General features: G+C 39.5%; 1 protein-coding gene across 1 annotated transcript in view; it reads right to left on the reverse strand.

Annotated features, from left to right (window-relative positions):
- Positions 1-6,244: 6,244 nt before the first annotated feature.
- The window catches only part of STT3B (STT3 oligosaccharyltransferase complex catalytic subunit B), a 58,314-nt gene continuing 51,009 nt past the window's right edge, over positions 6,245-13,549 (reverse strand). Inside the window, exons 14-16 of the mRNA XM_048510690.1 lie at positions 13,157-13,270; positions 10,599-10,811; positions 6,245-7,765 (exon numbers count right to left, since the gene is read on the reverse strand). Of these exons, the coding sequence (XP_048366647.1) occupies positions 7,685-7,765; positions 10,599-10,811; positions 13,157-13,270 (408 nt within the window). The 3' untranslated portion in view covers positions 6,245-7,684. The remainder of the gene's footprint in view (positions 7,766-10,598; positions 10,812-13,156; positions 13,271-13,549) is intronic.

Genomic DNA, 13,549 nt, shown 5'->3' on the forward strand with positions numbered 1-13,549 from the left:
TTGGCTGTGATGCATTCTTGTCTGTTTTGCTGAGCTATTACAACAAATACAAATACAATACCTTTAATGGCATATAAAAAGTGGTAAAATACAAATTAGGTTAAAACCAATTGACTAAAATTTACACAAAGGTTTCACCCTTAATCCAAGTGCCTTTGTTAAAAACCTGGCAACTGATTCAGTAGTGTGGGGATGATGGTCACTAAGCAAGTATGAAACTGTTTCCTTGTCTGATCTCACTGAAAATTTCTTCAAGATGGCCTCGAGAAAAAGCAACCGATAGACTGCCAAATCTTTACAATGAAGGAGCACGTGTTCAGTTGTTTCGGGTAGGCCCGCTGCGCAGGAACAAGTCCTGTTCTCCTGTGGGATGCCATGATATCTGCCTCTTGTTTGGGAAGTCGGTAGCACAGTAAGCCGAGCAAGCATAAAATATCTACGGAGATGTGGATTGATTAAATTACTCAGATATTTAGCCATAAAACCCGGCAATGGTGGTGAAATGCCATAAAATGTGGGAGAACAAGTTCTGCAGGCTCCAGCTGTGAAGCTGCCCTTCAATGTCAAGAGTCACGTTGTTTCAAAACTCCGAAAGCCTGTCTTTTAGATCCATCAGTAGGGAGCTGGTCAAAAGATACACCTATGTTGTTTATTTGATTGATAATTTTGGTGTGTGCCAGATTACTTGGGTGGGAAGTGAATTGAAGCAACAGAAGATATGTCAAACTGCCAGGAGACTCAAAATGAAGGCTGACCAGTATTTAATAAAGAAAGCCAAACCGGGAAAATAAGTCTTGGCTCGGTTTCTAAACAAAGAACTTGTCACATTGACTGAGTTTGGAGAGACCCAATAGCTGACGAAAAACAAAGATTGAACACTCTCTAATTTCTCAGCGGTTTTGCTCCCCAGATTGGAGCTCCGTAAAGTAATTGTGGCAGTAGTTTTAATGAAAAACTTCCATTGCGGCAGGGAAAATTGACCGCCTCTGGTGTGAAAAAAATCAAGATATTGCCAACACTTTGGTTTTACTTGTATTGAGAGTCTAGTGGATATGAGGTCCAGGTTAAAGAAGGAATGGTGGAAGGTGATTTCTAAATATCTGTATGAATGGACCCTGTTCAGTCAATGTACTGTTTGGCCCTGCGATGCTGAGTTTTTTTTGAATTGAAAAGATCCAGCACTTTGGATTTGTTATAATTAATCGACAGGGCACTGTTTGTGCAGTGATACGTCGCCAAAAGGCTTGAAGTAGTCTTTGCAGGCCCACCTTGGACCCGAGACAGTAACACAATTAATAGATCTGCATAGAAAGTGCATGTGGGTCTTTGTCCCAAAATGGAGTGCGTGACTTTCAATCTCTAGAGATAAATGAGGAGCAAGGTCGTTTAAATAAAGATTGAACAGGAGAGGAGGAGCAAGAATACAACCCCTGCTTGACTCCTTGTTAGAAACTATAGGTGAAGTTAGGCGGCCAGCGATCTAGCGAACTGACAGGTAGTTGAGGGAATACAACTGGCAGAATAAGAAACAGTAATCTCTGAATTTCTTCCCAACACTGTCAATTTTCCAGCTGATTCCTGGGGATAGGAGTCAAATCGCATTTCAGATCTAGGAAAGCGCAAGGAGTTCCACGCAGGGTGGCAATATTTCCTCCATCAAATGATTTAAAACCAGACAATGGTCAAGGGTGGATTTACCTGTGGCATATCCTATCTGTTCGGACCTAGCAGAAGAGGGACCAAGGCAGTGAAGAGGCATCATAAGGTACCTTAAAGCTTACTAGCCACTGAAAGCAAGCTTATCGGGCGATAGTTAGATGGATTTGATGGATCACCTTTTATATAGAGGTACAATAGTAGCTTCAGTCCAATTCTTGGGATACAGCCACTGTTATTAATTTTTGGTAAAACAGGAATTTAGCCAAAATAGGGGCTAGAACTCGGGAATCTTCTAAAGAGTTCAAGGTGGCAGGCCATCAAGGGCCTGGCTTTCCCTTGTTTAGGTTAGATATAAGGGTGACCACCTCATCGCAGCTGACAGGAGGCCATTCTGGTAAATGCTTTGCTGCTCCAGCTGAGCTATTTTAGATCCCTAGTATCGGATGCAATCTAAAAGTCAATTTTACATATATTAATATTCAACCTCAATTTAAATTTCAGTGGGCCTTATGTTGCCAAAGTTTGAGCGACTGTATATAAGTTGTTATGGCAAGCAAAGCATGCTGGGTGGCAGCAGGTATACATGAGGCACGATTTGAGATCTGAGGGTATGTTTTCCAGATTATGTTCTGCCCATGTTTATCATTAAATGTAAGAGTACTCAAACTTCAGTTCAGATACACTGGGATCTTTGTAAACCTCCTCCTCCTCCGCTTCAGTTTCTTTATAAATCCTCTGATGTTCATAAAACTTTGCAAGAGCCTACCATATACATTTATTTTGCCATCCAGCCATTGCAGCACTTCAACAGAGTGTTCCAGCAAGATGCTGAGATGGTAATACATGATAAGCATTCAGGCAAAAACAGACTGGGCTACCAGGAGGATTTTTCCTGGGAAGCCAGCCAGGCCTGCATGTATTTATCCTCCCTGATGAAGCCATTTATGTGAAATTGTGTACACATTTGGAGTGATTGTTTGTACTTATACATTATTTGACAGTATTTAAGTCTGTACAGGACTGTACTGGTGTTCATTCTTTTATAATGCAAGAGGGTATTTTTCCCAGTTGTAAAGGCACTGTGAATTGCAAGAGGCTCCGACTCTAATTGTAACAAGTGCATTGCAGGGAACCTGTTCCCCCAAATCAGTTTTGTATATGCCTATAATTAAGACTTTGTTTTCCTCGCAGCTCTGTGTGGAGTCCTCATTAGTTGTAATTTATTTGTAGCACGGTGGACTACATGCAGGTTGTTTTTCTGCACCCTGTCTTATGGTTTATAGCTGAACCCCAGCAAGTTTGTTATGTTACATTAAATTCATTATTTAGGTCTTTCTAACTGTAACTTAATTTTGACAAAGGTCACCATGTTATGTGGTGAGACAGAATGTAGTAGCAGAAAGATAGTTCGATGAACCAGCAATTCCTGTACTGTTAACTGTATGATGAAATGAAACCTTTGTTAATCCTGATAGCAAGCATTTTGTTTTTAAAAAATGCTTGCTATGAGTGATACTTCAAGGCAATTTGGATATTTCAGTTTTAACTTCATTTGTTAGAAAATCTTGTTGCACTGAAAATGAAGTATATATTGGTTGCAGAAAAGTCCTATCTGAAATAATTTACCCATTTATGCAATTTAAAAAGTTATGCAAAAGCATATCTTGTATTTTCAATTGTATTCCAAGTTTAGGGCTTGCTATTTTTTTAAAAAAACATGCATTGTTACAATTATGTAACTGGTACGTATGTCTATCCACAAAAAGACCATTGTCCTCTGGCACTTTTCCAGACTCCCATACAAGCTGTTATTTTCCATGTGATTTGAATCACTATTGCATCATATTGCTATGAAAACATGAGCATCCTAATGAAGTGGGTGACTTGTACTGTTTCTGGCAGCAGTCGAACCCAGAGGATTCCAAGATATGCAAACAAAACAAAGTTGCCCTTATCTGTAACTACTGTTCACCAAATGTCTTATCTGCAGGCATGCATGGATGGGCCTGTGCAGACAGACTATGGTGATCTTACCAGAAGGCTTCTAGAAGCTTTCGAGCACTAGACGAGTGCTCTCCCTTTCCTCTAGTGCAGGGGTAGGGAACCACCCCTCAGCCTCTGTCAGCATGGCCAATTAGCCCATGCTGGTGAGCTGATAGGGATTGTTTATCTGAGCTCTCCCAGGTGTTCCCCAACCAGTCACAGGAGAGGGAGGCTTATTTCCTTTGGTTCTCCCCTTGTCACCAGGGAAGAACACCAGTAGAAAACACAGTGGCCCGCAGCAGGGAAAGGAGGGAGGGGATACATTCCTGCACAGAAAACATTCAATGAGCAACAGTTCCAGGTAAGTTCAACTTTGTTTTCATTGTCGTGTATTCGGTGCTGTCCCACATGGGAGAGTAGCAAGCTCACTTAGCATGGAGGTGGGGGTGAGTTTGTCATTGAAATAATAATCGCAACACTGCTCTTCCAATAGTTGCATCTCTCCTGGAGTCCATGTCAATGGAATAATGTCAGAGAAACATGGGCAAAGCAGACCAGGACATCACCTTACAGATATCATGAAGGTTGACTCTGGCAAGAACACCTGCTGAAGAGGCTTGAGCCCTGGTGAAATAAGCCCCTACTTGAAGAGGACAATCTACCTTGGCATTAACCTAGACAATGGTAGAAACCACTCATCTAGAAATGGTTTAGGAAAAAGCAGCTTTGCTCCTCTTGGGACCCTTAAAACAGATAAATTCTTGTCTTTATGAAAATAATTTGTGAGACTCAAAGGAGTGCGCTCATAACATCAAGTATATGGAATGATTATTCACCTGTGGATTGGGGATTCAAGAAAAACACTGGCAGGGTAATGACCTGGGACATATGGAAGTCAAATACCATGTTAGGCTTGAATTCTAAGACAGTATGTAGGACAACTTGATTAGGGTGAAACGGAGAATCAGCTCAGAGAGCAGATAACTCCCCTACTCTCCCGACAGAGGTGATAGTGACCAGAAAGGCCACCTTGTATGACAAAAATGATGTCAGATGTTGCCACTGGCTTTGTTTAATCTGTGGCAATTCCAAAGATAGACTCCAAATGGAAAGGAGGTTTAAACACAGGACAGACATTAGCCCTCTCAAAAATCTCTTGGAATCAGGTGCTCAGAATACAGAATAAAGATCAACAGATATGTGGAATGCAGGAATAGCAAGGTGAACCTTGATAGGAATAGTGGATAAATCCATACATTTTAAATATAGCAGGTATCTAAAAATATCAAATAAAGGACAGGTTTGGAGTCCTATACCTTGGGAATTTGACCAACTGTCCAAGTATGCCCACTTGGAATCACAGCATTTCTATGGGGAGGGGTTCTTGCAATGCTACCAATATGTGTGCAACCTTGCCTAAGTCTGGTGTTTTGACTGGATCTGAGGAGAGTGGGAAAGTAAAACCTCTTTGGCCTGTAAGGAGCTATGGCAGGGGTAGGGAACCTGCGGCTCTCCAGATGTTCAGGAACTACAATTCCCATCAGCCTCTGTCAGCATGGCCAATTGGCCATGCTGGTAGGGGCTGATGGGAAGGATTCTGAGCTGTCAGGCTGCATTCTGAAATATGAGGAGAATAGATCTTGTGTGAAAGAGGGAAGAGAGGGAAAATATAATACAAGTGACGCAACCAGTGAAGCTGAAAAGCCACCCAGAGAGCTCGTAAACCATTCCAGTCGTGGAGCAGAAAAGGGCACTTTGCATTAACCTTGGTGTCAAATAGGTCTATATGAGGGAATCCTGATTTTTTGAAAATGGGAATTAAATACTGATGGTTCAGGAACCACTCATGAGTTGAAAACACTTGCCTGCTGAGGAAATCCGCATTGTTGCTCTCTCCAGTCACATGTGAGGCCTTAGCACACAGGCACCTGGATCTCATATCCCCTGGCTAGTTAATGTAACATTTGGCAGCTGTACTGTCAACAGCAATGAGGAGACATTTTCCTGTGATTTTTGGCTGAAAGAGATGGAACAGCGTACCTGACTACTCTGATTTCCAACAGATTTATGTATGTTGGTCAGACTTACTTTCTGACCAATGACCCCAAGAGTGAGTTGCAGGAAGTTCCCCAACCTGTTAGTGAAAATAGTAAGGTTATGAGGAAAAGTGCCCAGTTGAGCCCCCTTTCAACAAATTGTCTGGGGACCACTGGAGCACCCAGCTGACTTTAGATGTGTCTAAGAATGCACAGCAATCCTAAGTAACCAATTAAAGTTGTACTTAATTTTAAAATCCTAAATGGAAAAGGAAAAAATATCCAGTCTTGTTTTGGAAAAATATTATGAACAAAGTGATTAGTGAACCACTACCACAAAAATAACTGAATAAGGTAATGAGAATTCTTACAGCAAAGGGAAATTATGTTTAAATATTTATAAGCAGCTGCTTATCAAAAATTGGCATTACAAAACAGACAGGACAGCTCTTGCCAGGTTTATAATATTTCTTGAGTTCTTAGGATGGAGTCGTTAAGGGTCCTTAGCACTGCACCTTTTAGAAAGCTTAAGATATGTAAAACAAAAAAGAATAGAAGCCAATCACTTAACACAAAACTTGATTTAACTTTATTTTTCCCTATAGTCAACAACGGGTCTGCAATTGAGTTTTAAAGCAACAAAGTAAAATAATCTCAATGACAAAGGGTCAGAAATCCAGACTTATTTTGTGAAAATGTTGCCACTGCATTGTTGATCTAATAACCTCTTTACTCAAAAATGAATTTACAAATAAAAATTATACATCTGAGAAAAATCAGCAGTAACATTCTCACCGAGCAATAGATAATTGTGTTTGGAAGGTACATACTATTCTGCTTTACACCAATACATCTGGTATAAGCCGTATCCTATATCAAAATTATATCCTGTGGCTGTCAAGGGAAACCCACAACTTTTTCTCTTTTTTAAAAACTTTATTAAAATAACTGAACATTCAAGCTCATAAAGTTTCCTATAGCTGGAAAGTGAACATGTTCAATCTCCATTTGTATTTAGTGCACTTGATATTGTCTCGTTCATAAAGTATAAAAGACAAAAGCAAATATTCAAGCAGAAGGTTCATAACTAAAGCACTAAATAAAAACATGAAGATAAACTAGTCATTTCCAGGAAGCTAACCCCAAGAAAAGGGTAGGCTAGGTTTATAAACCCTCTGCCTTTCTGATAGCCACAGCAAGGGAGTCTGGATACTTGTCAATTTTTTTTCCTTAATTGTTATGACTTGTAAATTTGCAGCTAAACAAGTTCTGAAAACACCAGGTTCTGTGGTGCTCAGTAGCAGATTTAAGATACAAACGTAGCCCTTGTATCTATCTATTCTGCACAAGATTGGACCCCTGTACGTCTCAGGAACACCACCTGCATAAGGGGCACTCAGACCCCCTCTTTTCAAAACACGTTGCACCGTCCAATTGTATTATCCCATCTCGTGATTAATGAAACTCGCAACTTGGTTCACAGTCCTGAACACAACATACAGCAAGAGAAGAGTATATAGAAGAAAATCTTGTAAAATAAATACCTCAAAAAGGAGTTGTTCTAATAGCTGAATATAAAAATATCCATTTTTGAGAGTGTCAAGACTGAGAATAGTCAGTTTATACATTACCATTCCAGTTAAGATATTGCTGTTCAGCTGAACTTAAAAAACTGACAAGTATGCATGTGCCAAGGACCGAATTAGAGGGCTCTTTGGTGCAATCAGTCCAAATTCTCAATAGATTGGAAGGATAATATGTACCAAAAAAAAAAAATCTGCTGCTAGACCTGGGTAGCAGCTCTCTCTTGCTCCACAATACAAATCTAGAACAGCTGTTCTCAATAAGCCAAAATTTTTTTAAGTCAGACATTGCCTGAAAGTTTTGTACAATAATCTGGACCAATGATGGTTCTGTACCCTCATGTTGCTGTGAAACATGACTTGAGCTAAAGGCAAAGACTGGTTATCTCAAGGACAACTGCTTCATATTAGCAATCAGTGTATTTAAACTGTCTTCCTGTTGGGTCTCTTGCCTTTCTTTAAAATTAGTTTATTCTTAATGTAGCCACGCTTCCTTTTGGCAGTCTAAAAAGAAAAACAGAATAGTGTATTAGTTAATTACAATGCTCTAGTGACTGCATCGTTTTTTGAATTTCTCTTGAAGTCCTTAAATGTTAAATTTATGTTGGGGCTGGAAAAAAGGCAAGCAACTGGTTACCCAGGCACCTAGAAACCAGCACCAAGACTCCGAATGGGTTTTCAAGCCCTGACAATATGGTGACTTATTGGGCGTACTAGACAATTGAAAACTAGTAAAAATGAACAAAACAACCCCCCTCAAAACCCCTTTCTCTAGAAAATATTTTTTCTGTTGGGAATTTCTAGTAAATTGGAAGTATTTTGGAATTTCAAGGCAAGCTGTTGTATCAGTATTACTTAAAACCAAAAAAGGACTTTGCACATGCCTTTGAACAGCTGTGCTGGTGCCATTACAACCTGCTCGGTATCCACAAACATTTCCAAACCAGGGACATCTTTTAGCAAACTGGGCTACAAAGCTATTTTCAAATTAACTGTCAAATGGAACACCTCTGCAGTTAGCTTTCATATTACATTGGGTAAAAACGTTAAGCATGATTTGTTTAGTATTCTGCACATTTAAGTTGTTTACATTTTGGTCTTAGATCTATCCTGCTAGGTGTATCAATTAATCACTACATACTTGGGTCCTTATGAGCACAAAGCAGTCAAATTGTGTAAAATTCACCCCAAAGAACTGCCTACCTCACAAAACAAAAAGGTAATGGTATCAATGTTCTGCAGCCTGGTGAATCCTTATCCCTGTCACAGGGTCATTTTGGCACTAGATAATAACGCTCTAATTGCATAGGTTACCATATGCAGGATGCCAGACTATAAGCAATAAATACATTTATCACAACTGCTTTGAAGAGGAACTGCATCCCTATTGAAACTTCATAGCACGTTTTCTTGAAATGAAAGAAAATCTTATAGACTTTCTGAAAGCGAATGCAATACAAAAACAGCTTGTAGCTATGCAACATTGCTATTCATGTTACGGCACTTGACTCATCCACACATTTGTTTCTCTAAAACAAACAGTGTGGGTTTTTTCCCTTCAAGGACTTAAGAAGCAGAGACAAGCCATTGGCTGAAACCTGCACTTCCGTACATAGCAAATGAAAATGAAACTTGGCAATATGTTATTGGGAAATGTGTTAAACTATTTTAAACACACATGAATACTGTACATTAAAACCACAATTGAAATGCTTAATAGATCACTTGTAAACATTTACATGATCCACTAACAGAACCAGATTAAAATCATAGCTGGATACTGCAGACAGTGGTCACATTCCTTCCTCCATTATGAGTTGCAGATTATAAATTTGCATGCAGTTAGTACTGTGAATTCAACAATACAACTAACTTTCTGCCTCACCATAGTAGGTAGGATTTGAATGCAGCACTTAGCTTAGAGTGAAACACTAGTATTTTTTTCCTGTGAAAAGTGCAAAAATATGCACTTCTTACCTCTCCACTCAAAGCAGCAGCACAGATATTTCCAAGCAGATGCTTCTGTACACCCACATAAGATGCACATGAAAGAAGCCAGGAAGCAAAATAGAAACGCCAGATAGGAAGAACCCAGGGACAGGAATAGAATAGACAACATTTGTGCATGCGAGTGACAAAGAAGCCAAATCAGTATGAGGAAAACGGAAAGGTTCTTTTTGTTTTTTTGTTTTTAAAAAACAGCTAAATGGGGATTTATAAATTTAGCTTACCATCAGGCCAAGCAGTGCTGATGCAAACAATACAAAATCCTTATGGCAGAGTGCATACAGAAGGGGCTTCAGTGTTCCCCTATACTGCTTTCACATACAGAAACTATTCTGGGAAGCAGCTATTTGCTCTACAGGGAAGCCGAAGTGTGATGATGGCTGTCTGTAAGTTTCCCAGTGAAGCAAGCAGTAGCAATTTGTGAAAACAGCATGGGGTGAAGACTGATGCCTTCATTTGCATCATAGGCACAATTGGGACATGGTTCTTGCAAGTGATGGGATTCCTGACATATGTGTATCACAAAATCCTTGTCTCCACTGCAAGGATTTTGTACTGGATCAATCAGCACTCTGTTCCAATGTCAACTGACTAATCAATCTACCTTGTGCATTCTCCACATAAGTCATACTGGATCAAAACATTTTATGCATCCAATCCTAACATTTATACAACTGCGGCCCTGACATGACTTCACTAAAATTGTAACCAGCGTAGAATATTGTTAATAAGGCTCTAAAAATGTTTTGTTACTGATTTTGTAAGGAATCATGCAAAATCAGAGTTTATACTTTAAAAAGAATTTTTTTCATGTCTGAGCAGTTCATTGAGCAAACGATTCAAACAGCACACAGAACAGTGTGTATCATGAGTAGTGTGTTTTAAGTGAGATGCTTTCAAGAACAGTAAGAAGCCAGACACTCAAGCTGTCAACAAAAACTTCAGATTTAATTATTTTACAAAAAGGCATTCTGAAATTGAGGCATCACTTTTCCACTTTTCAGAAAGACACTTCCACGTTTTACTGAGCGAGCTGCCATAGTTACTGAAACACTACTAATGAATTTTAGATAGTATACTTTTGTTACATTTAGCCGGGATTTTTAAAAGACTCTAACAGCCTTTGACAGTCTGCCAATTTAGCAACAATAAAATTTAGTTGTTCTCACATGCTCGATTAATCAGAGTGTTAGTTAACCACTGTCACCATCACGCAGGTCTGATCGTCAATACAATTGTCTCTGTATTTTGCTAGTGGACAGAACTAATACAGCTGGTAAATTTATGTAACACTGTAAACCTCCACTGAGGTACTTCACTGGGAACCCACCTTTTTTGACAAATACTTCTGTTTTGGTAAAATGTTGGTTAGTCTAGGCTTATGGTCCAGTGTCTCTCTGTTGTCTAGGTGTTTTACTTTGTATATTCTAACAAGCCAGTGCTCTGATGTAAAGGCTTCTTCCAAATGTTTAAACTTAATGTCCTTGTTGCCAATCTCAGCATTACGTGTGCGGTCAAATCCTGGGGGTGTCCGAAAATCCAGCTACAAAATTAATACCAAATATTAGATTGAAGGAATGAGCAATGCTGCGAACCAAACTAGTTATATATATTATTACCTTGAAAATTATCTGTATTTAGGGTACAATTTCAAAGCCACATAATAATATTTTGCAACAGGTCATTATCAGGGGGCCCAATTCTAAAAACATTAGACCATTTAATAATACTCTGTTATTTTGTCTTAATGTTCTTTCTTTAATATTTGAAACACGTATCATCTCCCCAATAGTAACATGTCTATGTTGTATAATTTCTAAAAATATAAAGAAACACAACATATGCTCAAAAATAAGTAAACCAGAATCAATGAAAGAGCAGACAGAAACAAGTTAACCATGAACCAGGAATGACCAAACTAGCAAATAAAATCAAGTTAAAATGACCAGACTCTTGTCCTGCAAATGCACACTTCTTATAACCATTCTCATTTGAGGTTAAACAAAATGGAATGAACCAAAAGACCCCGAGAATGAAATGGGGAACTTGCATGTTGTATGCTAGGAGAACTCATGGGGGAGGATCATTAGTCACCTTCCCCTTTTGCCTTGGCTATCCCTGAAAATACTTTGCTAAACATTGTGGTGCCTTCATAAATAAAATGTACCACAGCTACAGGGGTTGCTGAAGGGAAGGGAATCTGCTGAAATCCACATACTCTAGCTCTGAGTTGGATATAGATGGAAGGGCTAGTTCAGCTGAGGAGGGCATGTCTAGAACTTATATAGAAAGACAATTCAAAAAGCTACTTAGGGATTATCATTCAATTTCTCAGCAGGGTTTTCAGCAGTGCCTACAGAGCACGCAAAAAAAAAGTATGGTTAGTATATAGTGCTGCTCTAAATGACTGTTCTACAAAGATGAAACACATTGGTCCCTTTAAAATGTGGATCATGTCTGGCATGCCCTCTTGCAACTGAATCAAACTCATTCAGTGTAACAATATTACTATATATTCAGCTACGTCTACTAATCGTAACTCAAGAAACTAAGTATATGTGTCAGTCTGCCCATGTCACAGACACACATACAAACCGCACCAAGACAATTTAAAATTTATTTATTAGAGTAAAATCCCTATCAAGAATTTATTTAGAGAAATGTCTGTTGCATTTCTTGTTAGTCACTCACCTGATGGCTGTTAGCCATTCAAAATAAAAAATTGAAAGCTCACGTTTGCAATAGAAGTGACTTACAACGTACATTTCTATAGATAGGAACTTACTATATTTAAAAATAAGCCAGTAGCTCCAAAAGGGTTAAAAGCTCAGTTTGAACCAGCATGCTTAATGTAAAGTGCCAATGGCTGGGGTGTGTTGCTTTTGGGTTTAAGAATGCCAGACTTCACTACCTAGTAATGAACATTAAGCTAAAGAAGACTATCATCCTCATCGGGGGGAGGAGGAGCAAAAGGGCTGTAAGGATCAGTGCGGCCTTCCACTAGCATGTCTGCCCTCCCCAGGACACTTACTCCCGACGGAGGGAGTAGATATCCTGCAGCCCCACTGCCGCAAGACCTGGGCGTCTGGACCATGGTGGGGCTGGGCTGAACTGGACGCCAGTGGGGGTGGGCTGAGGCATTTTCAGGGCAGACCCAACATTAGTCAGCTCCCACCTGATATTGAGGGCTGACCCTTAGAATTATGCCACCTTTTTGTGGAGTAAGTCCTATATGCTCTATGGGGCTTTCAGAAGTGTTGGTGTGGGGGTATTCAGGGCTTTTTCCGGCTCCCTGCATTGCCATAAAGTCCACTTGGAGGTGACAGGGCAATGCTTCACTGGAACTGCAACTCACCACCTCCAGGTTTGGATGGGGCTGTAATAAGTTTGTCTTACTGTCATAAATGATTCTCTGTTGTTATTAGATCAATCATAAATGTATTGAAAATTATTTAACAAATTGTGTATTAAAAGCTGGATAAAGTGGAAGGTAACAACTGGCATAAAACTAATGTTTAAATTTCAGTATTATTGGACTTTGCACACTATTCTAATTCAAACAATCAAAACCTTTATGAGGCATAAAACTATTCTAATTATGATTTATATTTATATGATTTATTTCTGTAAAGACGGTCCCTAGATTAAGCTCTTGGAGGTGAAACGTAGAGATAACTGACTCCCGTCGGGACCAGGAATCAAGAAAACACCAAGCTGTAATTGAATTAGGACTCATTAGGTCAGCAAGGTATTGTTTATGATACCTATCAAGAATTTGTAAGCATGTTATTACACGGATACATATAAAAACAGGAAAGAAAGCTAGCTTTTCATATAATATCTAAATTCATAAACTTAACGCTCATAAAAGGAACAAATCTCACCAACCTGCATTTCTCCAAATCTATAATATGACATTTTATACATGAGACAATTTAACAAGGTTGGAGAGCCTGCTTTGTCCACCCGAAATTCTCCCTGGGGAGTAAAGTAGTCGCTTTCCTTAAAAGAGAGAAAAAACACATCAAGTAAGTTTTATCTATCATGCCCTCAAATGACCCCCAGCCAGTTACGAGGGTAGCAAAAAGGGACCCTACACAGACAAGTCTGTGCATGCTTAAGGGCGTCAGATTCTTTGAGGACATAGTAGCAACGCTACTGCTTTAAGAGACCACGGGACCGTCTTACCCCATATGTCCCAAACAGGCTACTGCGTTCTGCCGCAGCGGAGTTACTGGATGTCCCCGGCCCCGCAATGATGCGGCTGGCCTCTAACACTCT

The sequence above is a fragment of the Sphaerodactylus townsendi genome, linkage group LG11 (genome assembly GCF_021028975.2).
Source record: "Sphaerodactylus townsendi isolate TG3544 linkage group LG11, MPM_Stown_v2.3, whole genome shotgun sequence".
NCBI classification, from domain to species: domain Eukaryota; kingdom Metazoa; phylum Chordata; class Lepidosauria; order Squamata; family Sphaerodactylidae; genus Sphaerodactylus; species Sphaerodactylus townsendi.